The following is a 24699-nucleotide window of genomic DNA, read 5'->3' as shown; positions in this document are numbered from 1 at the left end:
CAAGGTTCAGCAACCTCTGAGCCCTTTGATATTATGCCTATTATTCAGTTCTCTGCCTGCCATTCACCAAAAAGGTGTCGTGGCAGACCAAAGAAATAGGAGGTCTCCCGTTGTGTCTCCATCAAGACTCAGGCTAAGCGCAACTCCAGTTGGTTCTTACTCACCATTAATTTGCAATGCGAAGACTACACGAGATTGGCTAATAAATTCGTTGATAATGTCATATGAGAATATTTTTGCTCACCACACTTAATTGGTGATTAATTACCATTAAATTATTAAAAAAATACTCTCAACAACGTAGTACTAGTGAAATGTCCTGTGCGTGTTTTAATGAACGCAGGAAATCGTTTTCTGCTGAAGATATTATACTATTGTAAAACAGGAACGTGACTTGTACTTAAATATTTGGGTTTTATGTTTAAGCTGAAATCAACAGGACAAAAAAGGAAAAGGAAAGCTCTGCCAGAAATGCTTCTATGTCAAAAGTTCAAACAGGCTAGCTAGGTTGATCCAGAGTTAGATTTAGTATAGATATGAATTTTTCCCGTTGTATATGTTGGAATTAAAAATAAATGAAACAGCAACTTTTTTGGAGTAGCTGTTGGAAATTTTTTATTAAAAAAAAGGATCAGGAGCTTACGGAAAGATGGGAGAGTTGCAGTGGCGAAGTTATGATTTCATGTGTGTAGAGGTCTCTTACAAATTATAAAGAATCAAAAATTCGAACTCACAATACATACGAAAAATAATATATATTTCACATATGTCAAGAATTATGTTGCTTATTGGTTATAATCATAATTGTCCTCGACAAAGGAATAGACAAATACATTCTGAACAAGAAAAATTGCAAGAGATAGACAAAGAGTAGCGATTTAGCAAATATCTTTAAAGCTTTTTCCCCCATTAAACCCAATAGAAAGAAAAAAAATCAAAATTTCACAAATTAAAAAAAACCTTAGGTCCCTTCATAAATTTATATCATACATGAAAAAATATTTTATGTAAAAATATTATCTAAGTATGAAAAATGGTTTTTTCGGAATAATCATTTTCTCAATATAATTTTTGGCGGCTTTTATTCTTTACACATCAAATAAGAAAACTTGATTTTATGAGATTTTAGCATGAAATATATATTGACTTAATGAACCATCATTTTTAGCCTAAATCGTATTTTGCACTAAAATTGATTTTTCAAATTTTGATTTGGTGAGAATTTGATTTTCTAGTATTTTTATTTGAATCCAATAAGGGGTACTTCCTAATTTACATTGTAAACTTAAGTAAATGAAAATAAAAGGACAAAGACATTTACTTAAATACTGAAAATAGAAATAAGGTAATCTGCACACCTAAAGTGCAACACCACCAGCCAAGCAAGTAGACACCTTGTGTCTTAATAGGTCCATCACAACACATATGAATACATATCAAAATACAAAGTACTTCAAATAATATACATATAAAAATACATAACAATATATTACTTTTAAAATATAAAAAAACTTGAGACCACACTAGTCCCAATGTAGCTTTGGCCCCAGAGAGTGGTCCTAATGTGGCAGACCCGCTTTCTTTACCTTCCACATGGGCTGCATATGAAAATTGATGGGTTGTTCATCTTCAACCTTATAACAAGGTAATACAACGCAATTAGTTGAACAAGAGGCTTGAAGTAAGGGAAAAGATAAATGGATCAGAAAAATTTAGTAAAGATATCTAACCAATAATAGATTTATGTTCTTGTCTTGCTGATAGGATGGTTTCAAGAAAATCATCCATTGCCTTTGCAGAAGATCCCTTGAATTCAGCCTCCTCTCTTATTGCTGCTCTTATCTGCGCCTTAATTGCACCAGCTTTTTTCCTCATTTCTCCTCCTTCGCCACCTTTGTCCATTACCAAATCTATCAATCTCTTCACCTCCTTGCCAACAATAACACTCTGCACTCCCCTTGTCAGCTCCACACTCACACCCATCTCCTCCACCAGCATCTTTGAGTTAAACGCCTGCTCGGCTGCCAAAGGCCACCCTATAATCGGAACTCCTTGGTTTAGGCTCTCCAGCACTGAATTCCACCCACAATGACTTACAAATGCCCCCGTGGATTTGTGTGACAAAATCTCCAACTGTGGTGCCCAGTTGTGCACCAACAAGCCTTGCTTGCTTTTACACATTCGATCTTCGAACCCTGGAGGCAACCATTCAGCTCTGAATTCTCCCTTCATATATCATACCCAACTGGAGGCCTAATGACCCAAATAAAAGCCCTTCCACTTTTTTCTAACCCAATAGCCAATTCCATCATCTGTGTTTCACTGATTGTGTTCTGAGAACCAAAGGAAATATAAACAACAGAATCTGAACCATGTGAGTCCAGCCATTCCATGCATTTTTCAGCAGGTTGCCTTGAAACTCTTAAATCCGAAGTGGATGAGTTCTTGAGAGCATCTTTGGGAATAAGAGGTCCAATGGACCAAACAGGAAGCCTAAAGTAATGCCTCAAAATCTCCAATCCAAGTGGCTCAATTTCCTCAGCTGTGTTACACAACCAACCAAAAGATTTGGTAGAAAGCGAAAGCTGGGACTGGTAAAATTTTGGCCAAAAATCTGTACCTTTTGCTGCTCTTAAATAGTGGTCCAGCTGAGAGATATGAAAACGAGACTGATCTGGAAACCCGGGTAGCGTGAAGTAGCCGTCGCATAAAGCTGTGGAACGGTGTGGGAGGTTAAGCCAAATGGACATGAAGGCTGCACTGCCATAAGCACCGCATGTTGTGAAAGTCACATTCTCAGTGCCTAAGCTCTTTGCAAGATGAGTAGCCCATCCAAAGAAAATATCAGAGATAATACAAAGTGGCGGCCGGCCTTCTTTTTCAATGATATCCAAGATCAGGCGGCGAGCAGGACCTTCAAGATTCACTGTTGCAGCACAAAGATCTCCAATATGTTTCATAGACAAATTCTCTGTGTTCTCAGTGTCTGGGGGTAAGCCAAAGTCTGAGCTGCAGAATGGAAGCTCAGCCAAGTTGATGTCAAAATTGTTGGAGTGTGATTGAGTGTTTGATGATGACGAAGTTGAGGAAATGGTAGCTTGCAGGTATTGAATGTTGAGTGGGGTTGTGGCAATGGTGATGGTAAACCCTGTTTTTTGTTGCATTTGCTTTGCTAGTGCCAAGAATGGTATGAGATGACCCTTAGCTATCATGGGAAGCAGCACAATATGCTCACGCTCAAATCCCATCTCCGATTTGGCGTTTATTTTGTTAATTTGGATCGGGCTATAGTTTAAGGTTTAAAAGGTTTGCCGACTGCATGCTACGTACTAGTGGTGAGCAAGAACATATATTGCAATTTGGAACGTTCACTTAGGTGTACCGAACAGTCAGGCGACCTGCGTCTGGAGTAAAGCATACCAAACAAACAGAAGTTTTTTTTTTTCAAGGGACGAGCTTTTATTTTCCCAATTTTAGGTACATTATTTTCATCAAAATAATCGTATATTATGTGCTGCAAACTCATAAATTTTCAATGCCAAAAAATCAAATGAAATTCTTCAAAAACATATAAGGATTTTACATTTTTGTCCTTATAATATTAAAAAAAAGAAAAAAAAAGGAATATGAAACGTGGAGGGCAGCGGCCCACTCTCCTCCTATTCTTTCCCCTTGGCCTTAAGCTTTCAAATCTACCATTATGAAGTGATGAGTCACTTAGTCACTATGTGAAAATTGACTTTTAGCAACGGATGCGTATGAAAATGAATAAAAAATTAGAAAAGTGGTGTGTGGCAGCATTGGCATGCGCCGCGTGTCACTAAGGTTTGCAGCTCCCCACTCCAGCGCCGCCACTTGGCATTTCCTGATTATTTTATTCAAATTTTGTTGAGCCACTTTGTGGGTTCGTATTGGCCTTAGTCAAGCATGCCTTCCAAAGAGAACACTGTTGGTTGATAGTCTTGAACCGAAAAGCATTGGCTTGATATGTTCATTGCTCTGGTCCACTAATGCTTGAATCATTTTCCAGAAACTTTTGATATACACGCTTCCAAAATATATTACAATTTGGAACGTTCACTTTGGTGTACCGAACAGTTATGCGACCTGCATGTGAGTAGAGCATACCAAATAGTCAAGGTTTTTTTTTAATTAATTTTTTTTTTTTTTTAAGGGACTGGCTTTTATTTTCCCAACTTTAGGTACATAATTTTCATCAAAATAATCGTATATTATGTGCTGCAAACTCATAAATTGTCAATGCCAAAAAACTAAGGGGGTTGTATTCAATAAGGATTCTAGAGCGTTTAAAAAGATTTTAAAAATCCGGGTGTATTCAATTTGGATTTATACAAACTTTTAAAAAGTCTATAACGGTTTAGGTGTATTCAATTTAGACTTATTTGAACTTTTAAAATATCCATCTAAATGTGGGTGTATTCAATTAGGACTTGGAAAAAGTCCAAATAAATTTACCAAGAAGATAGATTTGGAAGGATTTAATTAAGTGTTGGAGTTTGGAGAATTTGTAGGGTTTAGGTATAAATAATAAAGGCCAACATAAGTCCAACCTCCACCCCAAAGACTTCATATGACGTTTTTTTTTTTCTTCCTCTCTGTGTTAAATTTTTTTCCATCGTTTGGCAAACAATGCACTAAGCCATGCACTAACCTTGGGTGGTTACAAGCGTCATGTATTAAGCAAAGCTCCTCTATTAGTGATTTCTTCAAATCAACCAGTTGGAGTTGCTGGGAGGAAAGCTCGGCTAGAGATTTCTCGATCTCCAATAAGTTTCCCTTGGAGATCTCTCGGTGTGAAGCCAACATCAAGGTGGCGAAAGGTTGAGATATATTTCCATCACCGATAACACAACCAGATGATAGGGCCCTTGCTTTTTGGACAAAGGGTTTTTTTTTTTTTAAATTGAATTTTTGGACGAAGAGTTTGTTGTTCGTGAACAAAATCAAATGGAAATTTCCAACTCGTGGAAATTTCAAAGGAAAATTCATTGTTTAGGTGTGAAAGTTTCCAACTCATGGGAAATTCATTGTTTAGGTATGAAAGTTTCCAACTCATGGGAAATTCATTGTTTAGGTATGAAAGTTTCCAACTCATGGAAAATTCAAAGGGAAATTCATTGTTTAGGTATGAAAGTTTCCAACTCATGGAGAATTCAAAGGAAAATTCATTGTTGTGCACACAAGTAGAGGAAGAATTTGGAGGGGGAAAAAAAAAAAGGGATGGTCGACTAGTGGCTAGGTCAAGATAGTTTAAAGCAAATAGTGTTGGGAAGAAAGAGCGATAAAAGAAAATAGTATTGGGAAGTCTATACAAATATATCTGAATCTATAACAAAAGTTCATACAAAAGTATGGAAGTCTATAGTAAAACCTATAGGAGTTATATAATTCCAGAAAATCTGTCACTTAAAAAAAAAACTTTCAAAATCGTATACAATCCTAATTGAATACACCCCTCTAAATGAAATTATTCAAAAACATATAAGAATTTTACATTTTTGTCCTTATAATATTAAAAAAAAAAAAGAAAAATAAAAAAGGAATATGAAACGTGGAGGGCAACAGCCCACTCTCTTCCAATTCTTTCCGTTGGCCCTCAAGCTTTCAAATCTACCATTATGAAGCGATGAGTCACTTAGCCACTATGTGAAAATTGACTTTTAGCCACAGATATCAGTTGTTAAAAGTACTTAAGAACCAAAGTATTGGGAGCCGATGCATATGAAAATGAATTTAAAAAATTAGAAAAGTGGCGTGTGGTGGCATGAAAATGCGCCGCGTGTCACTGAGGTTTGCAGCTCCCCACTCCAGCGCCGCCACTTAGCATTTCCTGATTATTTTATTCGTTTTTTGTTTTTGTTGCAAAATTCGAAAAAAAATGCATGAAAAATCTGAAAAAAAAAATGGAGGAAATTCCTAAGTATATAAGGGGAAGAATACTTTATACGGAAAATACAATACTGAGTTTAGGAGTCACTGAAAAATAAAATTAGGGAGCGAACTCTAGACGTGGATGATGCAAATGAAAACACTAGTAAACCTTACACTCTTATTTGTTCGATCACACTAATCCTATATCCAAATTTGTATGCTGCGGCCTTTTTCCGGATATGTCATCGAAGGAAATCTCGTCACGATCCCGGAGGAATTTTTCCCCCTTAAATTCGATTTTTAAATGAATATTTAAGTGAAAATGAATAAAAAATTGAAAAAGTGGCGTGTGGTGGCATGGGAATGCGCCGCGTGTCGTTGAGGTTTGCAGCTCCCCACTCTAGTACTGCCACTTGGCATTTCTTGATTATTTTAATTGTTTTGTTTGCAAAATTCGTAAAAAATGCAGGAAAAATATGAAAAAGGGGGGAATTCCTAATTATCTGTGGGGAAGAATACTTCGTCAGGAGTTTTTGGTTACTTCGCAAGGAGTTTTTGGTTAATTTTTATATTTAAATCATTATGTTAGTGAAAAGGGATTTCCGGATTACTTTATTCTTTTTTTTTTGTTGCAAAAATCATAAAAATGCAGGACAAATCAGAAAATAAAGGGGAAATTTCCTATTGGGTTATAATCAATATGGGAAAAACCCTACACTTATTTCTCCTTTTAAATTCGATATTTAAATCATTATGTTAGTGAAAAGAGATTTCCGGATTACTTTATTCAACTTTTTTTTTTTTGTTGCAAAAATAGTTTCAAATGTAGGAAAAATCCCGAAATTAGGGGGAAATTCCATACGTATTTACAGGATCTACCAAGATTGCAGGGATCGCCTCTCGGACCGTCAGCCAAGGCCGATCCCTATCCCTGTCAACCTCGAAGACCCACGGGTGACACACCTGGGCCCTTCGCCAGCCCCCGTCCGCATACCCGACGAGGAAGGTGTCGGGGACTCGGATACTTGGGAATTTTATAATTCAGAGACCTGGCCAAATTACCACACCGGGGAGCTGAAAAATTGGGAACAATCCCCAGTCCCTGTCTGCCCCGCCCCCAGGCCTTTGGCACCTGAAACTCTTCCTCATGCCGACCCGGCCATGAGGCTTCTCTTTGAAAAGGTCCGGCGCCTGGAAAGCGAACAACAACGCAGCCATCAACCCCTCTGGGCAAAACCACGACCAGGGCCCTTTACCGAACGCATCCTCCACTACCACCAGGAGAAAGATATCTAGCCACTCCGCATCGCTTTCTACACTGGCACGGAGGACCCTCTCACCCACATCCACTCCTTCCAGTCTGCCCTTGGGTGCAAAGGCCTCACTGATGAAGGCATGTGCCTCCTTTTCCCTTCCACCTCAGCGGCGCGGCCCTGAATTGGTTCTACAGGCTCCACCCCCGCACATCAACTCCTTCGATAGTCTCAAGCAGACGTTCCTGGACCATTTTATGATCCAAACTGATCGCCTATACTCTGCCGACGACTTGTATATGCTTAGGCAGGCTGAGGACAAACCCCTTCGGGAATATGCAGCTCGGTTCAGTCATGAGTACTCCCGCTGCCCAGACACTGACGATCGCGCTGCGTTCGGCGCTTTTAAGAGCGGCCTCCGCGAGTCCAACTTCCGCTACCTTGTTCATAGCAACAGTTGGAACACATATGCAGAGCTGATGAAGCAGGCAGCGGTCCATGCTAAGGCCGAATACTTCAATTCCAAGCGTGGCCCAGCTAACCTGATGCGCAACGCTTTCGCTGATCCTCCACCTGCTTCAGCACCCGCCCCAGCCCCACCTCAGCATTCTACCCCTGCCCCGAGTGCCCAGGACAACCAACAACATAAGCGGAAGGATAGCTACCAGCATCCCTTCGGTAATAACAAACGTGGCAGACATGGCAACCACCACTACTCTAGTGGAGGCAACCCTCCTAGACCTGCTGATCGGGCCCCACTTCCATTCACACCCAGGCCCAGGTTCGAAGTATTTACCACCCTCAACACCACCTACGAGAATGTCCTGGTGCGTGAAGCTCCTATCATCCCCAAGCCACCCCCCCGGAGACCATCTAGCAAGCCCCTGCCAAACACGGGTGTCTTCTACCGCTTTCATCAATTCAGCGGCCATGACACCGAATCTTGTGTTGCCTTGCGCAACATAATTGAAGGGCTCATCCGCGAGGGAAAGCTGGACAACTATGTACGCAACATACCAGCCCCGCCTAACCCTCACCAACGACAAATCAACATGATCTCCACCATCAGCGGAGGTCCTACCCTGGCTGGCACCTCCAACAACTCCATCAAACATTATGTCCGCTCCACCTATGCGCACCAGGTCTTCAGCACCGAGCAGGGACGCTTGCCAAAGACCCACAGGACTGGCTGGGCCCCCATTACCTTCTGCGAGGAGGAGGAGCGTGGTGTTATCCTCCCCCATGACGATCCACTCATTATCCGGGCTGACATTTCTAACTTCGACGTTGGGCGTATCCTGGTGGACACTGGCAGCTCGGTCAGTGTGATGTTTGCCGAAGCCTTCAATGAACTCCAGGTCCCGCCTCACCTACTCGACCGAAGCATCACACCCCTTGTGAGCTTCTCGGGTGATGTGGTCCAGCCCATTGGCAGCATTCATCTCCCTATCTCAATTGGGGCCGCACCCCAGCGGACGACGATCACTACCCCCTTCCTTATCGTCGATTGCCCCACAGCCTACAACGTCATCCTCGGCCGCCCAGCCCTGGCCCAAATGAGAGCTTTTATTTCCACGCATATGCTGCTGTTGAAGTTTCCCACTCCTAATGGCCCAGGCACGGTGCGCGGCGACCAACTCGGGGCCCGAAGCTGCTATGCTTCAGCAGTAAAATCCACCAATCGCCAACCTAGGAGCGAGGCCCTTTCGGTAACCATGGCTCCCGCCCCTCCTCAAGCTGGCACAGAACCACCTGAAGACCCAAGGGAGGAGTCCATCGCACCACAGGCTTAACCCATGGAGGACCTGGAGCTGGTTACCCTCCATGACGATATCCCGGATCGACAAGTCCGGATCGGCACCTCCATCTCGCCAGAACTTCGCTCTGACCTGGTCGCCTTCCTCCGCCTCAACTCCGAAGTCTTCGCATGGTCCTACAATGACATGCCTGGCATATCACCAGACATCATATCCCATAGGCTTAGCGTCAATCCTGCCGTCAGACCAGTCCGACAGAAGCGCCGCGCTTATGATCCCGAGCGCTATGAGGCCATAAGGGCGGAGGTTGATCGATTGAGCAACATCGGATTCATCAGGGAGGTTGATTATCCTACATGGCTGGCTAACGTCGTGATGGTCCGCAAGCCAAGAAAGGGCTGGCGCATGTGTGTCGACTACACCAACCTTAATCGGGCTTGCCCAAAGGATAGCTTCCCGCTACCCCGCATTGACCAGCTAGTCGACGCCACAGCCGGCCACGCCCTCCTTAGCTTCATGGATGCTTATTCAGGTTACAACCAGATCTTCATGCACCCCGAAGATCAGGCCCACACCTCTTTCATTACGGACCGCGGCCTCTACTGCTATAAGGTGATGCCCTTTGGCCTCAAAAACGCCGGGGCTACTTATCAGCGTCTGGTGAACCACCTCTTCGCCCCCTTGATTGGCAATACCATGGAGGTCTATGTCGATGACATGCTAGTCAAGAGTCGCACGGCTGACCAACACATCCCTAACCTCTCCGCCATGTTCACCATCCTGAAGCAGTACAAAATGAGGCTTAACCCCACCAAATGTGCATTCGGGGTGGCTTCCGGCAAATTTCTGGGCTTCATGATCAGCCAGAGAGGTATTGAGGCCAATCCAGAAAAGATCCAGGCCATCTTAGACATGACGGTACCTAAGACGGTCAAAGATATCCAAAGCCTTACAGGGCGTGTCGCAGCCCTGACCAGATTTATCTCCAAAGCCACTGACCGCTGCGCCCCATTCTTCAAGGCCCTTAAAGGCACCAAAAGAAACATCACCTGGACTGCTGAATGCGACACGGCTTTCAGCGAGCTCAAGGAGTATATGGGCCGGGCCCCTTTATTGTCAACCCCTGAGCACGGAGACATCCTCGTGATTTATCTCTCCATCTCAGCTTCGGCTGTTAGCTCTGTGCTCATCCGATCAAAAGACAACGCGGAACACCCAGTGCATTATGTTAGTAAAGCATTGCAAGATGCCGAAGTTCGGTACCCGGACATCAAAAAATTGGCGTTTGCCCTGGTCGTCTCAGCAAGACGCCTCCGACCATATTTTCAAGCTCACACCATCCATGTCTTAACCAACCAACCACTCCGACAGGTGTTGCAGAACCCAGAAACTTCTGGGAGGCTGGTCAAATGGGCCATTGAACTGGGCGAGTTTGATCTTCATTACAAACCCCGCCCGGCTATGAGGGGACAGGCCGTTGCTGACTTCTTATCCGAATTCACGGAGCCTCAAGCTTCGGCAGCCATCCAGCCCATAACCGAACCCAATCCCCCTCCCAGCCAGGACCAAACCCCCACCGAAGGCAATCTCGACCTAACCTAGCCCCTGTGGACCTTATTCGTAGACGGCTCTTCTAATGCCCAGGGCTGTGGGGCCGGCCTTGTTCTCATCTCCCCAGACAAGGTTGCCCTCGAGTACGCCCTTCGCTTCAAATTCCAAGCCTCCAACAATGAGGCCGAATATGAAGCACTCTTAGCTGGTCTTCGATTAGCCAAAGAGATGGACGCCAGGCAAATTCAGATATTCAGCGATTCACAACTCGTGGTCCACCAGGTCAACCAGGACTTCACGGCTAAGGATGCCTCTATGACGGCCTACCTCTAGCGCGCTCGGCACTTGCTGGCGACCTTCCACGCCCACTCTATCAGGCAAGTGCCGCGCTCCGAGAATAGCCATGCCGATGCACTAGCCAGGTTGGCATCAGCCTTGGAACAAGGAATGGGTCGCCACATCCACATCGAGTTTTTGGCCCAGCCCAGCACACAAGCCCCACTCATCTGCACTATTGATCACAGCCTTACATGGATGGACCCCATCCTCCAGTTCTTACAGAACCAAACACTACCGGCTAATCCGGCAGAAGCATGACGCGTTCGCCATCGCTCTGCCCGTTTCCTGATCATTAACGGCTCCTTATACAAGCGGGGTTTCAGCCTTCCTTACCTCCGATGCCTGACTCCAGAGGAGGGTCACTATGTCCTCCGAGAAATCCATGAAGGCATATGCGGTAACCACTCGGGCGCATGCTCGCTGGCCCATAAGGCAATCCGCCAAGGATACTTCTGGCCATCGCTCCACACTGACGCCCAGGAATTCACCCAGAAATGCGACAAGTGTCAGCGATTTGCCAACATTCCACAACTCCCGGCTGAACCGTTGACTGCCATCGTCAGCCCTTGGCCATTTGCCCAATGGGGACTGGATCTCATTGGACCTATGCCAGAGGGCAAGGGCCAAGTCAAGTATGCAGTCGTGGCCGTAGACTACTTCACCAAGTGGGCTGAGGCCGAGGCCTTGGCCACCATCACTGCGGCTCGCATCGAATCCTTTGTGTGGCAAAACATTGTATGTCGCTTCGGCATCCCTAACTCCATCGTCACCGACAATGGCCGGCAATTTGACAACGCCAAATTCAAACAATTTTGTTCCAACCTCAAGATTCGTCTGTGTTTCGCCTCCCCAGCCCATCCTCAGTCCAATGGCCAGGTCGAAGCCGTGAACAAAATTATCAAGAAGACCCTCAAGACAAAACTTGACAAAGCCAAGGGCTGCTGGCCAGAACTACTCCCAGAAGTACTCTGGTCCTACCGCACCACTTTCCGCACATCCACGGGTGAAACGCCGTTCTCCCTATCATTTGGAACCGAGGCCGTGGCTCCGGTAGAGATTGGCCAGCCCACATACCGAACCTCCACTTACGATGCCACGGCCAATGACGAGCAGTTGGCCCTCAACCTCGACTTCATTGACGAGCTCCGGGACCAATCGAACATGCGTAATGTCGCGTACAAACAACGGATCGCCAAATATTACGACTCCCGAGTCAAGCCCCGTGCTTTCAAAATGGGGGACTGGGTCATGCGCAAAGTTTCCTTGGCTACCAAAAATCCCAGCGAAGGTACCCTCGGCCCTACATGGGAAGGTCCTTATGAGATTATCAAAATCTGCCGCCCCGGCACTTATCAGCTTCGTGATTCCACAGGCAAGACGCTGCCTCACCCGTGGAATGCTGACCACCTCAAGTATTATTACAAGTAAACATATCTAGACCCTAGGATAATACTTTGGTCTTGATTATTTACTGTAAGGTAGAAGTAAGGTATCTAGACCCTAGACCACTTGTACCTTCTGCCTTTCGGCATCTATTTCAATGAAATGCCTGACTCCGGCTCATTCTCATACACTCACATTGTTATCATTTTTACTAACACAATTGATATCAAACCAAGTCTCATATCATAAATAAAAACACCCTTGCTCCAGGCAAGGACAAGTGTTCATACATAAACAAAATAAGCAGTGTTCCAACACAATCACTAAAGTACAAAATCACTGTAAAATATAACGAAGGCAACGCCTTCAAGACTCGGTCGACGGGGCATTCTCACTGGCCGGCTCAGCCTTTGGTGTCGGGGCGCTAGCATCAGCAGGAGGGGTATGTGCAGGAGGCTCGCCACTGGTGTCAAAGTTAATCTCCACCGAGGGGTTGAACCTAACCAACCTATCTTCCCAGCGAAGCTGCTCATCAACCAGTCGGTCCATGATGTAGCTCTTCAGCTCCTCTGAGGATCGGAAGGACTCAATCGCCTCGACTCGGGCAGCAGCCACCTCCTCGGCCCTCGATCTCTTCAGCTCCTCCACCTCCTTGGCCAGGGCCGCCTTTTGAACCAGCAAGGCGTTCTTCTCTCGGATGGCCTCCTGCGCCTCCGCCATTTTGCTCTTGGCTAGCTCATCCCGCCTCTTCAGCCTCTGGATCTCCTTGTCAGCCTTGGCCATGCTGACGTACATCTCGCCAAAGGCCTGCAAAACAAACACCATGTTAGTCAATCCACACATAAATACTCCAACACAAATACATTCAAAAAGGACCTAAACACTTACATAGGCAGAGGTGAGGATCGTCTTTTGGGCCCGGTCAATGAAGGAAGAAGCTGGAGTCCTCGCTAGAGCCTCAGGGTCGCTCTTCACGCCTTCCAGGAAAACGTTCACTAAAGGCACCTCCTGCCGGTGCATCGCCAGGTTGACCTCCTTCTTCTGCTGGCGTAGCCTGCCGAAGTCTACCTTCTCTACCCCTTCAGCGAACACGTCCTCCATGCCGAAGGGTAGCTTCGGCGGTGCCTGCAGATCAAAGGGCGGAAGTCTCGGCCCTGACCCCATCACATGCTGATGAGCCTCCTCCAAGGCTTTCCTTTTCCCCAGCACGTCCGCGACCCGACCCTCGTCATCATCCCTGGGTCGTTTTCCAGCACTCTTCTCAGCTTTCTTGGCCCGAGACTCCCTCAGCCGCTTCTGCATCTCGGCCTCATCAATGTCTACGGCCACCTTCGTGCTCCCCCTTATGATGCCAGCCACTGTCCAAACAAACAAAACAACTACATTAGTCACAACCACAAAAGGCCCAGCACACAACTCATAAATGTGACCCAGGTACTTACTTCCTTGAAGGAGTCCGGACTCAAACAAATTCTTCTGCGTGACTAGGTTCCCGCACTCACGCTCAGTCTCCGACAACTGCGCCCTCACCCACTCAACCTCGTCTTCCTGCTCCTTGGAGATAGGCCCCCACTTCACTGAACCTGCACCAAAGGTCAGATACTACTTAGCCATTTATACTGGCACAGACAAAATACAGAACCAAAAATAGGAGCCAAGACAACACAATCAAGCATTAGACAATCTTAAGGGATGGGGCTAAGGACCTATAGACTGGAAGTGGGTAGGAATGTGCTGGACAACGCTCTTCCCTGGAGGACTCTCCCAGTCCCCGTAGGCCATGCACCACCTGTTCCTCCAGGACTTTTGCGTTGTGGGCTTGTGTCCAATAAAATAACCCCTCTCCTTCGCCTTTCGGCAATTGGCCTGTACCCAGCCAAAATTCCCCTGCTGCTTCGAAATGGAGTACAGGTACATGAATTGCTCAAACGTTGGCTCCCCTAACCCAGCCAACCACCAGGCAATATACACCCCATGAAGAAGAATCCAAAAGTTGGGATTATACTGCCCCGGTGCATACCCCAACTTGGCCAACATCATCTGAACCCACGGATGAAACGGTAGTCTGAAGCCGTGCCGATACATATCCGTAAAAATCATCACGGAGCCATCCGAAGGATATCTGACTATATCGGCCTCAGTGGGTAACCTCAAGCCCACATAGGCTGGCACACAAAAATCTGTTCGTAGCTGGGCCAATTTCGCTTCTGTAAGTGTATTCCGCCGCGACAACGGGACACCAACCCGGATGTCTAATCCCTCTGATACCGAAGCCACGGCTATACCCACAGACCTTGATGGTGATGCCTGGTTGCTCGAACCCACTTCTTGCGTTTGAGGCAAGGCTAGAACCCGATTTGCTATAGCCTCTAACTCTATATAATTTCTCTGCATCTCCCTATATGCAGCCGACCCAGAGTCTCCCGATGGCTCAGCCCTCTCACCCCCAGGCCCTATCATCCTACTTTCTATGGTTCCTTCTACCATACCCTCTGTCTCTGAACTCTCCTCTTCAGAACAAATATATTGGCTGGGCTCTTCACTCTCAGTGTCATCCCCGCCAAAGGCAGGGGGCTCAGGACTTTCTCTATCAGAACTTTCAGACATCTACAATTTGCAAAAAAAAACATGAAAAAGGAACTAATGCACATGCAAGGAGGATCGAACCACAACAACAAAAATTTGGCAAATCTACATGTTCTTTGGTATCCAGGCAAGAATTCTACATGTTCATACATATGTTCAACGTGTTCATCATGTTCATGCTCATGTTCAATGTGTTCTTCCTAGCCTTCAACATGTTCATGCAAAACAATACATTTCAATTCAAAAAGTCAAGCGAAATGAGGTCTAATCGCACCACCACGAACGACTCGCCGGAAATCACCTCAGCCACAAGCACCACCACAAACTAATCGCCGGAAATCGCCTCTCCTCTCCTTCAAATTCTCACAATTTTTCTCAACTCAACTCAAGTGTGGTGCCTTCACCACTCCAAGTTCCTATTTGTAGCCAACTAAGGGTACCCACGCCTCGTTTCACGAACAAACCCTAGCACCCTTTCATATTCCCTCCCAAATCCCTTGTACCTACACACAATTTGAAATTCAATTTTCAAAATACACAAACCAAAAACAAAAATTGAGGGAAATTTAGGGGCCTTGCCGAACGGCAAGGCCCGTGCAAAAACAAAATGGAGTCCCCATATTTTCACGTGTCCTAGCCTATTTCGTAAGCCCAATCCTACTACAAGGCCAAGACCCAAATTTTATCAAGACACCCAAACCAATTTCACAACATAATTCAGCTGGGCTTGCCGAACGACAAGGCCCGAACAGAAACATACGGATAACTCACCTGCCGAGTATGGACAGTCTAACTCCACCCGGATGCGTCGAAGGTCCAGCACCTCGAACAACACAAGATCTCGGCTCCAATTACACCAAACCTCAACCTTGCCGAACGGCAAGGGCTGAGCAAACAAAAATGAAGCACCACTCACCCTTGCTCCCCCATGCTCCAGCTACCGCGCCAACTCGTCCAGCTAGGCCAAATCACCCTTGCGGAACGGCAAGGGTCTTCAAAATCCAAATTGGTGCTGCTACCTTGCCTTGCCAAAAACAAAATCCAACTCGGTGCTGATGCCTTGGCTTGCCGAAGAAAAATCACAATCGTGCTGCTGCCGAAGCCAACCCGTGCCAAAACCGTGCTCACAACTGCCGCAGCCGTGCTCACAACTGCCGAAGCACAACTCCAGCCATCCCCAAGGCTCCTGCCGAACGGCAAGCTCAATTGCCGAAGCCAATCTCTTCCCGCTGACTTCGCTCACACCGAGCCCTGCTCCCCAATCACCCTTGCCGAACGGCAAGTGTCCAGCCACTACCGATGTGCTCGCAGCACAGCAACACCTCCTCGGACCAACCCTGCCGATCGGCACAGCACAACCCAACTAGCCTGCCGAGTCTTGCTGCCGAAGCACCACCCCGACGCCTAGCCAAAACAGCCCAGCCGTTTCCAACCAAACGGCAATTTCACCCCAGCAGTTTCTTTGCGCCACAGGCTGTCCAGCCCCTTCCAAGTTTGGCCAGCCGTCACCAACCCTTCCAAGTTTGTGCCGCTTGCCGAAGCATTGTTCCCTTGACCCGAAGCCAAAATCAATACAAGCACAAAACCGTGACTCCAAGAACTTGCCGAACGGCAAGGGGATTCCAGGAATTTGTTCTACTCCAAGGTGCCGAATGAGGAAATGCCGAACGGCATGGTGGCCACCCTCTTATTTGTATACCTCCTCCTCCCAAAACCCTAGGCCTTGTTACTTGCTGAAGCCCATCACGGGCCCAACTCTTTCCACATGCCCAAGCCCCAACTCAAGAAGGCCTGGCCATTCAAAACAAAAAATATATGTATATGGCTAAACCCTTGCCGAACGGCAAGGGCCATGGCAAAATTTTGAGAGTCTCCAAAATTTTCAAGATCCGGCTCCCTCGAAGGCCTAGCTCCCGAAGCTCAAAAAAAAAAAACAAAAAAACAAAAAAAAATTGGCTAGACCCTTGCCGAACGGCAAGGGCCATGGAAGAACTATGGAGAGTCCAAAATTTCCAAATGGCCTGGCCATTCACAAAAAAAAAAAAAAAAAAAAAAAAAAAAAAAAAGAAGGGAGCTAGACCCTTGCCGAACGGCGAGAGCCATGGAAGAATTGGAGTCTCCGAATTTTTCCACAAGACCTGGCTCCTTCGAAGGTCTGGCTCCCCTACTGACCCAGCTCCCATCTTATCTGCAACATGCCCAAGTACCCCGGTACCCAGCTACCATGTGTTGACGCAACTCCTAGCTTGCCAACTTGGGGGACTAAGGAGTGCCCTACGACTCCCAACGAAGCTGGAATGCTCAGTTACAATTATAAAAACTCACAAGTTCCCAACCCAGAAGTTACTTCTCGACCGCGAACTTGGGGGACTACTGTTTGCACCATAATGAACCGAGCAGACCCAGCACCAAAGTGACTAGCACCAAGGCAGCCACGCCTTCTCCTGTGCCGAAGGAAGACACACTTCTGAGGTGCCAGACACCTGCCGAAGCTCCCAACTGCCAAACCTAATCTCCAGGACACGTGTCGCCACCACGACGACTTGCACAAAGTCCCACATTGGAACTTTGTGCAAACCTCCTACCCTCACCTCCCTATAAATAGGGAACAGTACCCAGGTACAAAGGACAACTATTCTCCCACTTTTACTGTTACTCTGCCAGAATTACTACTTGTAACTGACTTAGGCATCGGAGAGCCTTCGGCCGGCACCACACCGGTGTCCGAAGCTTAACGATTGCTTCTCCCACTTTGTCTTCTGCAGGTTTCCCATCAACCTATATTTCACCAAGGGCCTTAGCCCTCTTCCCTGCTGAAGACCCAGCACATCTAATCACTAAGTTGGACTCAATATTGGCCGGGCCATTTTGAGTATCAACAGCTCCCTCTTCCATTTGCAAGTTCAAAGTAATTCCAAGACTCTGCGTCGTAAGAGTAACTAACCCTACGGTCCCATGATAAATACTACTCCCAATTACCCTCACAATGAAAGCACTCTTGAAAATAACTTTCGTCAGCAGTAAACTTTGCAAGCGTTGGAGGAGTCACCACACCCAAACTATACCTCAGCAGTCGATAGATAATTGAATCCATGCATGCTTGCATGTCAATTTTCTTGGTTTTACTTAGATGGCATAAACTTTCCATTGCATCCTCCTTGCCCTCACTAGGGTTCAATAGCTCTAGCAAGCCAACAATGTAGCAGGATTCCATATGCCCTGCCATAGTTGCCACCCTCATGTTGACCGCCTCATCATCTTTGCATATGAAGAAGTCATGAAAAGCTTGTCTGTGAGTGATTTCTGGATTGTTATGTTTTTTGCACTTTTACAAGAACTCAACAATTTTGCCTTCATGAAACCCATACCAATTGAACCAAAAAAAAAAAAAAACCCGTACCAATCCTCGTGCCACTAGTACTTCTCTATTGACACAGTTCGCCAAACCTCACGATCATTGAGCATTTCTTGAAATAACTTGTATGTCCCCAACATGCTGTATAGATCTTCAGAGGAGTGCTTTGCAACCAAAAACAGCACCGATAACCATGGCAAGTTTGGGATGTCCATCTGGGTTGTTGGAGAAGAGGGAGTAAAAATGGTATCTGGAGGAATAGTTAACGGTGTCCTTTCTGGACCAACAAGAAAGTGTCGGGTTCTATATATTGGAAAGTTTCCCAACTGTCGTCGCCTTACTTTATTCAATTAACACGGTACGACTATTTGTGGACAAAGAAAACATTGGATATACATGTATTATTGTCTTCGTTTGCCAACCGGTGTGACTGAAAGGACAATTCACACACCTCGATGAAGGTGGAAGCGGCAAATTTCTCTTCTTGCCCCAACTAGAGGCGAACAGGTCTTGGCATTTATGATACTAATTATCAACGCGCATCACCAGTCAAAAAAAATAAAAATACTTTTGATGACAATAATTATGCAAATATCACATCACCAATTATGGCTTAGTTACATTTGAACATGACCAAGTCAACAGTTTCATCTTGGTAAATATGATACTAAATATCAACGCACATCACCAGTAAAGAAAATGAAAATAGCGTTTATGATACTAATAATGCAAATATCACATCACCAGTTATGAAGGTAACTTAGTTACATTTGAATATGACCAAGTCAACAGTTTCATCTTGGCAAATATGATAGTAAATATCAATGCATATCACCAGTAAAGAAAATGAAAATAGCGTTTATGATACTAATAATGCAGATATCACATTACCAGTTATGAAGGTAACTAAAGTTGCAGCTCCCCACTCCAAGTCAACAGTTTAATTTTGGTGGGTAAAATCAATATGGGTATTGCTATATAAACACCAAAGTTCAATATTTTACCTCCCATTGCACCACCACTTGCTCCAAACAACCCTAAACTCACAATGTGTTCACCTATCAAAATCCCCCCATACTTATAACAACTCAACCAAAAAATGCGAAGCCTTTGTCGCAAAGGAATAATAAAGTTGAAGATGTTGTTGAATGAGCTGCAAAATGCATAAAGTTTTCATCTGAAGACCACGATGATGCAGCTTGTATCAAACAGATGCAGTACGATGCATTGATGATGGAAATCAAACGTCAGAAGATACGTCTAAGATGGTATGAAGAAACCTTGGGGAAGGAGAAAACAAAAGTAAAATTACACCTTTGATCAGTGAAAATAATGAAAGTGAGGGTTAGGCTTGCGAAAAGGAAAGGTTTTCAAAGGTGCAGTGGTTCTAATGAGGCAGTGCAGATGAGGGAAGCAGAAGCACACAAAGGGTTTGACCTGTTCCATTTGTATGCAAGATGTGTTGTCCTAAGCTACAACTGGGACAGGATCACCATGGAGTAAACCATCGTTGGAGAAAATTATTTTTGGTTCTTTTCAGTATTTTTGTTTGGAACAAATGTGTGGTTCATTTTGAGCATATTTGTTACAAACGCATGTGCTTTCATGAAGGTGTAAAAATTCTGCTTTGGACACTTAATACAGTATCCTATATGTATCCAAGCTGTAAGATGTGAAGAAAAACTATAAAAATATGGGGAAAATATGTTTGGTTTATTATGTGTACTTTTCTCTGGATAAATTTTTGTGCTTTAATTGAAGTTTTTTTAAAATATTATTTTCTCTGAACATATTTCTTTTGTCTAATAAAAATGCCTAAAAGGCACAGAATTGAAACAACATAGGTGGATTTGTTGACAATCGAGGTTTTTCGAAACGGGTAGGTTGCAAAGTAATCAAAGAATGAATGGTTGGCTTTATCTCGTTCGTTCTAATTGGATTGGGCTACAGTACTCACGCAAACGCTACGTTGTTCGTGAAGGTCACCTTCTCAAAGGCTTGAAATCAGTTACCGTTTCTAACAAATGAGGTTCATACTCTACTGTCTTTCCATTTTGGTTCATTTGAATAAAATAATGCTGATATCCACAAAAATAAATTACTAAATAGAGTGCTGAATAAATTTATTTGGAAGTCTATTTTTCTTTCTCCCTTTTTGAAGTAATTGGGTGAGTTTTGGAATTTAAGCATTTATTTGATCTCTTATATGGTAATTATGTTCGTAATATGGTATTAGAGGTTTGCTTATTGATTTCAAATATGTAATTTTATCAATGCAGGATAACAAGAACCATATTGTGTGTGTTAGTTGAAAGCAAAAAATTAGAAATCTTTGTTGCCTTGACACTTTTGTTGAGATTCAAAAATCCAAAGGCTGGGCCCAGGCTCATTCCTAGCCCAGCACAAATATTTAACCGCAAAAGGAGCCCAACTGGGACATATGAGAACTTGTGGGATGCACCTGCGCGAGTTATGGGCCACGCGCCACACCAAGCAAACACACGGATCCGCCACGTCAAAAGAGTCAAAACGCACCAGCTCTCTAAATTCACGCTTACTGACCTGTCAAGTGCTACTTGGCTCGGCCATAGCTTATTATTGCATAATAGAACTCAAGTACAAACATGCTAAATAAACATGTGATGCCAAGCAAAAGAACCGCTATTCTAATTCCAAGCCATGCTACAAGCTTAAGTGGGCCCAAGGCATGTAAATATTCGGGGCTTGTTGAGAAGGTTGTGATATGGATGGGTACAAGCACTCTCAAGGCCCTTTAAGGGTTTAAGGAATGGAAGTTTTGGGACGCTTTAGGGCATTAAAACTCAAGTCCATTCCTCAGGCACAAGTACATGGGTTAGCATGAGAGAGAGAAAAGTGATCCAATACCTTAGGAGAATATCTAAGGGTCTGCTGCAACACTTAGAAAACCCCACATTAGTTAAAACGCCCAACACCTTGCCAAAACAAGGCAAACGAGCTACTTCCAGCAGCTTGACAAAACAAAACTCATATACCGCTGGAAATAGAGTACCAACGACCCAATACCTTAGGAAAAGCCCAGCCCAGCGCCTTATAAAATATCTAGTATCGTATTTAGCCCTTGTAAAGCTCCATAACAAGTCAAACAAGAGGCCATTGCAGAAATCAAAGGAAATTCATGTGCATAAGAGGAGTACCCGTTGGGCAAATGCTCTATCCCTTCTTCTTTTCTTCTGCGAGCTCTATTATGAAACCAAGGAGAAAAGTGGGTGGCGCCTCACCCCTATAAAGAGGTCTAGCTGCATAAAACTCTTGGAACCCTTAATAGGATTGAATGGAAAGAAGCGAAGGAAAAGTGAGAATGAAGGATCGATAAAATTAGGGTTCTAAGCGCCTATAAAAGGAGCTTCCTCTACCCAACAAAGACCCATCATCCAGAGCGCGACCAAGCTTTGTCAAGCGACTGGAAATTTACTCAAGACACCCCGTCTTCTACTTCCATTGCTTTCTTTCTCTTCCTGAGATAGAAATCTTCCTAATTTTCCTCTTCCCTATTCTGAACCTTTTCTCTCTGTAAGAAGTTCATGCTTTTAGCTCTCTCTCTCTCTCTCTCTCTCTCTCTCTCTCTCTCTCTCTCTCTCTCAAATTGCTAAACTTGTGAAGGCTTAGCTCCCATGCCACAAACTCCTCAAGCCAAGTCACTTATTAATCTATCACGTTTATCTGGTTATTAGTGAAAAGAATCCAAAAGTGTTTTCTAAGGTTTCAGCAAACTTTTCAAAACTCTTTTGGAGCCTGGTTTTTGAACTCAAACACTGAGGGAATTTTGTTTGTCTTTCTCTTACAGCAACCCAAGCCCATTCGTCAAGCTGCTGGAACAAAAAGACCCCTACAACTTTAAATACGAAGAGTCATTGCAAGGAACTTGTTTAAAGCTTTCATATATTTTTATAATTTTAAAATTAATGCAATAAAATAATAGAGAAATGACACAACCAAACTCGCAATGTTGCCGCATCACTTCTTTGCCACCAAAATATGTTTCATAAAGGCTTCGAAATGATTCATTATAGCTTCAACAACACTTCATTTAGAGTTCACTAAAGCTTCATAAATAATATTTTGACTAAGAAGTATTCATTAGTATTTGGGTTAATCGTTTTAGAGTTCACATTCATTATGACAAATAGTCCTTCAATCAATTTTGTTAACTTTTTTTGTTAAATGCAGGGGGAAAATGGTATTTTTTTATTAAATTGATTCAAATATGAATAAAATATTAAAAAACTAAAATGGTATTTTCTGTTTTTTTTTTTTTTTGTTGCTTTTTATTTGATTTCCTTTTATTGTTATTTTAAAGATATTATTTTTTTATTCATTTTTTGGTTTTAATATAATTAATAAAGGTTTGGGTAAAGGGTGCATTTTTGCTCACAACTTTAACTCAAGGTGTACCCTCACCACCCTTCCCAAAAGTTTACACATGTCCATGGGTTTAACTATAGTTAATTATTCATTTTTTATTTAATTGATGACATTATTATGAGAGAGAAACAATACTTTAATAAGATTTTTCCTGATTTACCTTTATTCTAACCTAACAAACTTTCCACTTTTCTATATTAATTACCCATGAAGTTAACAACAACCCAAATAAATAATTGGCATTTAGCTTTTGAACACTTTGAAAAAAAAAAAAATTAAAGGGAAGACACCACTCCTCCTTTATAACCCAACGAAAAACAAATCAAAGGGAAAATTAAGAGGCTTTAATCCTGTGATTAATAAGAAACTTTAATCCTGTGATTAATAAGAGGCTTTAATCCTGTGATTAATACGAGGCTTTAATCTGAATTGAACCTAATTAAATCAAATACTCGATTACTTTTTTTTTTTTTGATTAAAAGTGATAGTAATTTTATTGATAACACATAAAAAAATACAGAGTAGTCGCAATGTGTTATAAAACTAGAATAATCAGTTGATGAGAAGTACCACTGTAATATTGGGAGTGAGATTATATTTCTCTTTGTAGTGTTTACACTGACAGAATTTCTCCTCAGATAGACTCCACTCTTTCTCTTCTCTCTGACTCCCACTCTTTCTCTTTCTCTCTTCCGTTCTTTCTTTCCTCACTCTTTCTTCTCTTCTCTTTGGTGTGTATTACAAGTGAATGAGCAAGCCTATTTATAGGCAAAGTAAAAGGCTTCTAATGGAGACATAATGATTTCTCCCCAACATTATAATTTCATCTTTTGACTAATCATCCCACTTCTAACACCATCATTTCTTCTTTTGACTACCATACTTAATACAATCATTTTTCTTCCATCATTTCTCTTTATGTGGGCTTCACCAATATTATTTACAACACTCCCCCTTGAAGACCACATGTCCCTAGATTGGTTGCCTCATTAAAACCTTGCTTGGAAAAACCCAGTGGGAAAAAACCTAAGCGAAGGAAAAAGAGTACAACTTTATTTGGGACATAAGGGTAATGCACTCATGTTGCCTCGTTAAAACCTTGCTAGGAAAAACCCGGTGAGGAAAAAAAAACCCTAGTCGAAGGAAAAAGAGTACAACGCGCATATGTCCTGTGTTAGAGGACTCTTGAATGCTCCCCCTGATTTTGCATGCTCCAACTTGATTTCTTACAGAGTTGTCGTAATCCGATGCCATGCACTAACTTTTGGAATGTACATTTCGGCAATGATTTAGTGAAGAGATCTGCCAGGTTATCGCTTGAGCGGATTTGTCTGACTTTGATTTCTTGACTCTTCTGGAGCTCGTGTGTATAGAAAAACTTTGGTGATATGTGCTTAGTCCTGTCACCCTTGATATACCCTCCTGTGATCTGAGCAATACAAGCTGCATTGTCCTCATTCAGGATTGTTGGAGTGTCTGTTGTTGAGGGTAGGGCACACGTGCTTCGGATGTGATGGATCACCGACCTTAACCAAACGCATTCACGACTGGCTTCATGGAGGGCAAGTATTTCTGAGTGATTGGAAGATGTGGCCACTAGTGTTTGTTTCGTTGAGCGCCATGAGATTGCAGTTCCTCCGCATGTAAATACATACCCAGTCTGTGATCGTCCTTGATGTGGATCAGAGAGATATCCTGCATCTGCATAACCAACAATACTCTGGGAGCTGGTCGATTCATTGGAATAGAATAAGCCCATGTCTGTTGTCCCACGAAGGTATCGTAGAACATGTTTGATGCCGGTCCAATGTCGCTTTGTTGGAGCAGAACTGTACCTTGCTAACAGATTTACTGAAAATGACATGTCTGGTCTGGTACATTGTGCCAGGTACAATAAAGCACCTATTGCACTAAGATATGGTACTTCTGGACCAAGGACCATTTCATCATCCCCTTTTGGACGATATGGGTCTTTCTTAGTGTCAAGCGACCGAACGACCATTGGAGTGCTAAGTAGATGGGCTTTATCCATGCCAAACCGTTTCAATACCTTTTCAGTATAATTTGATTGATGCACCAAAATTCCATTAGCACTATGCTCAATCTGCAAGCCAAGACAATATTTTGTCTTTCCAAGGTCTTTCATCTCAAATTCACGTTTGAGATAATCAGCAGTCTT

The 24699-nt window shown here is 43.8% G+C and overlaps 1 protein-coding gene and 1 pseudogene across 1 annotated transcript; one reads left to right on the top strand and one right to left on the bottom strand.

Moving 5' to 3' along the window:
- On the bottom strand, positions 1548–3832 carry LOC18793465 (annotated as a pseudogene).
- LOC109946497 lies at positions 7280–8938 on the top strand. The gene has a single exon (XM_020554550.1). The coding sequence runs from the start codon at positions 7280–7282 to the stop codon at positions 8936–8938; it is 1659 nt and encodes a 552-aa protein (XP_020410139.1).

Source organism: Prunus persica, chromosome G1 (genome assembly GCF_000346465.2).
Source record: "Prunus persica cultivar Lovell chromosome G1, Prunus_persica_NCBIv2, whole genome shotgun sequence".
Taxonomy (NCBI): domain Eukaryota; kingdom Viridiplantae; phylum Streptophyta; class Magnoliopsida; order Rosales; family Rosaceae; genus Prunus; species Prunus persica.
The sequence above is the reverse complement of the archived record's forward strand: the minus strand, read 5'-3'. Positions and strand labels throughout refer to the sequence as shown.

Bases quoted from the DNA above. Each gene is read 5' to 3' on its own strand.
- LOC109946497 (XM_020554550.1), top strand. From the start codon at position 7,280: ATGAAGGCATGTGCCTCCTTTTCCCTTCCACCTCAGCGGCGCGGCCCT.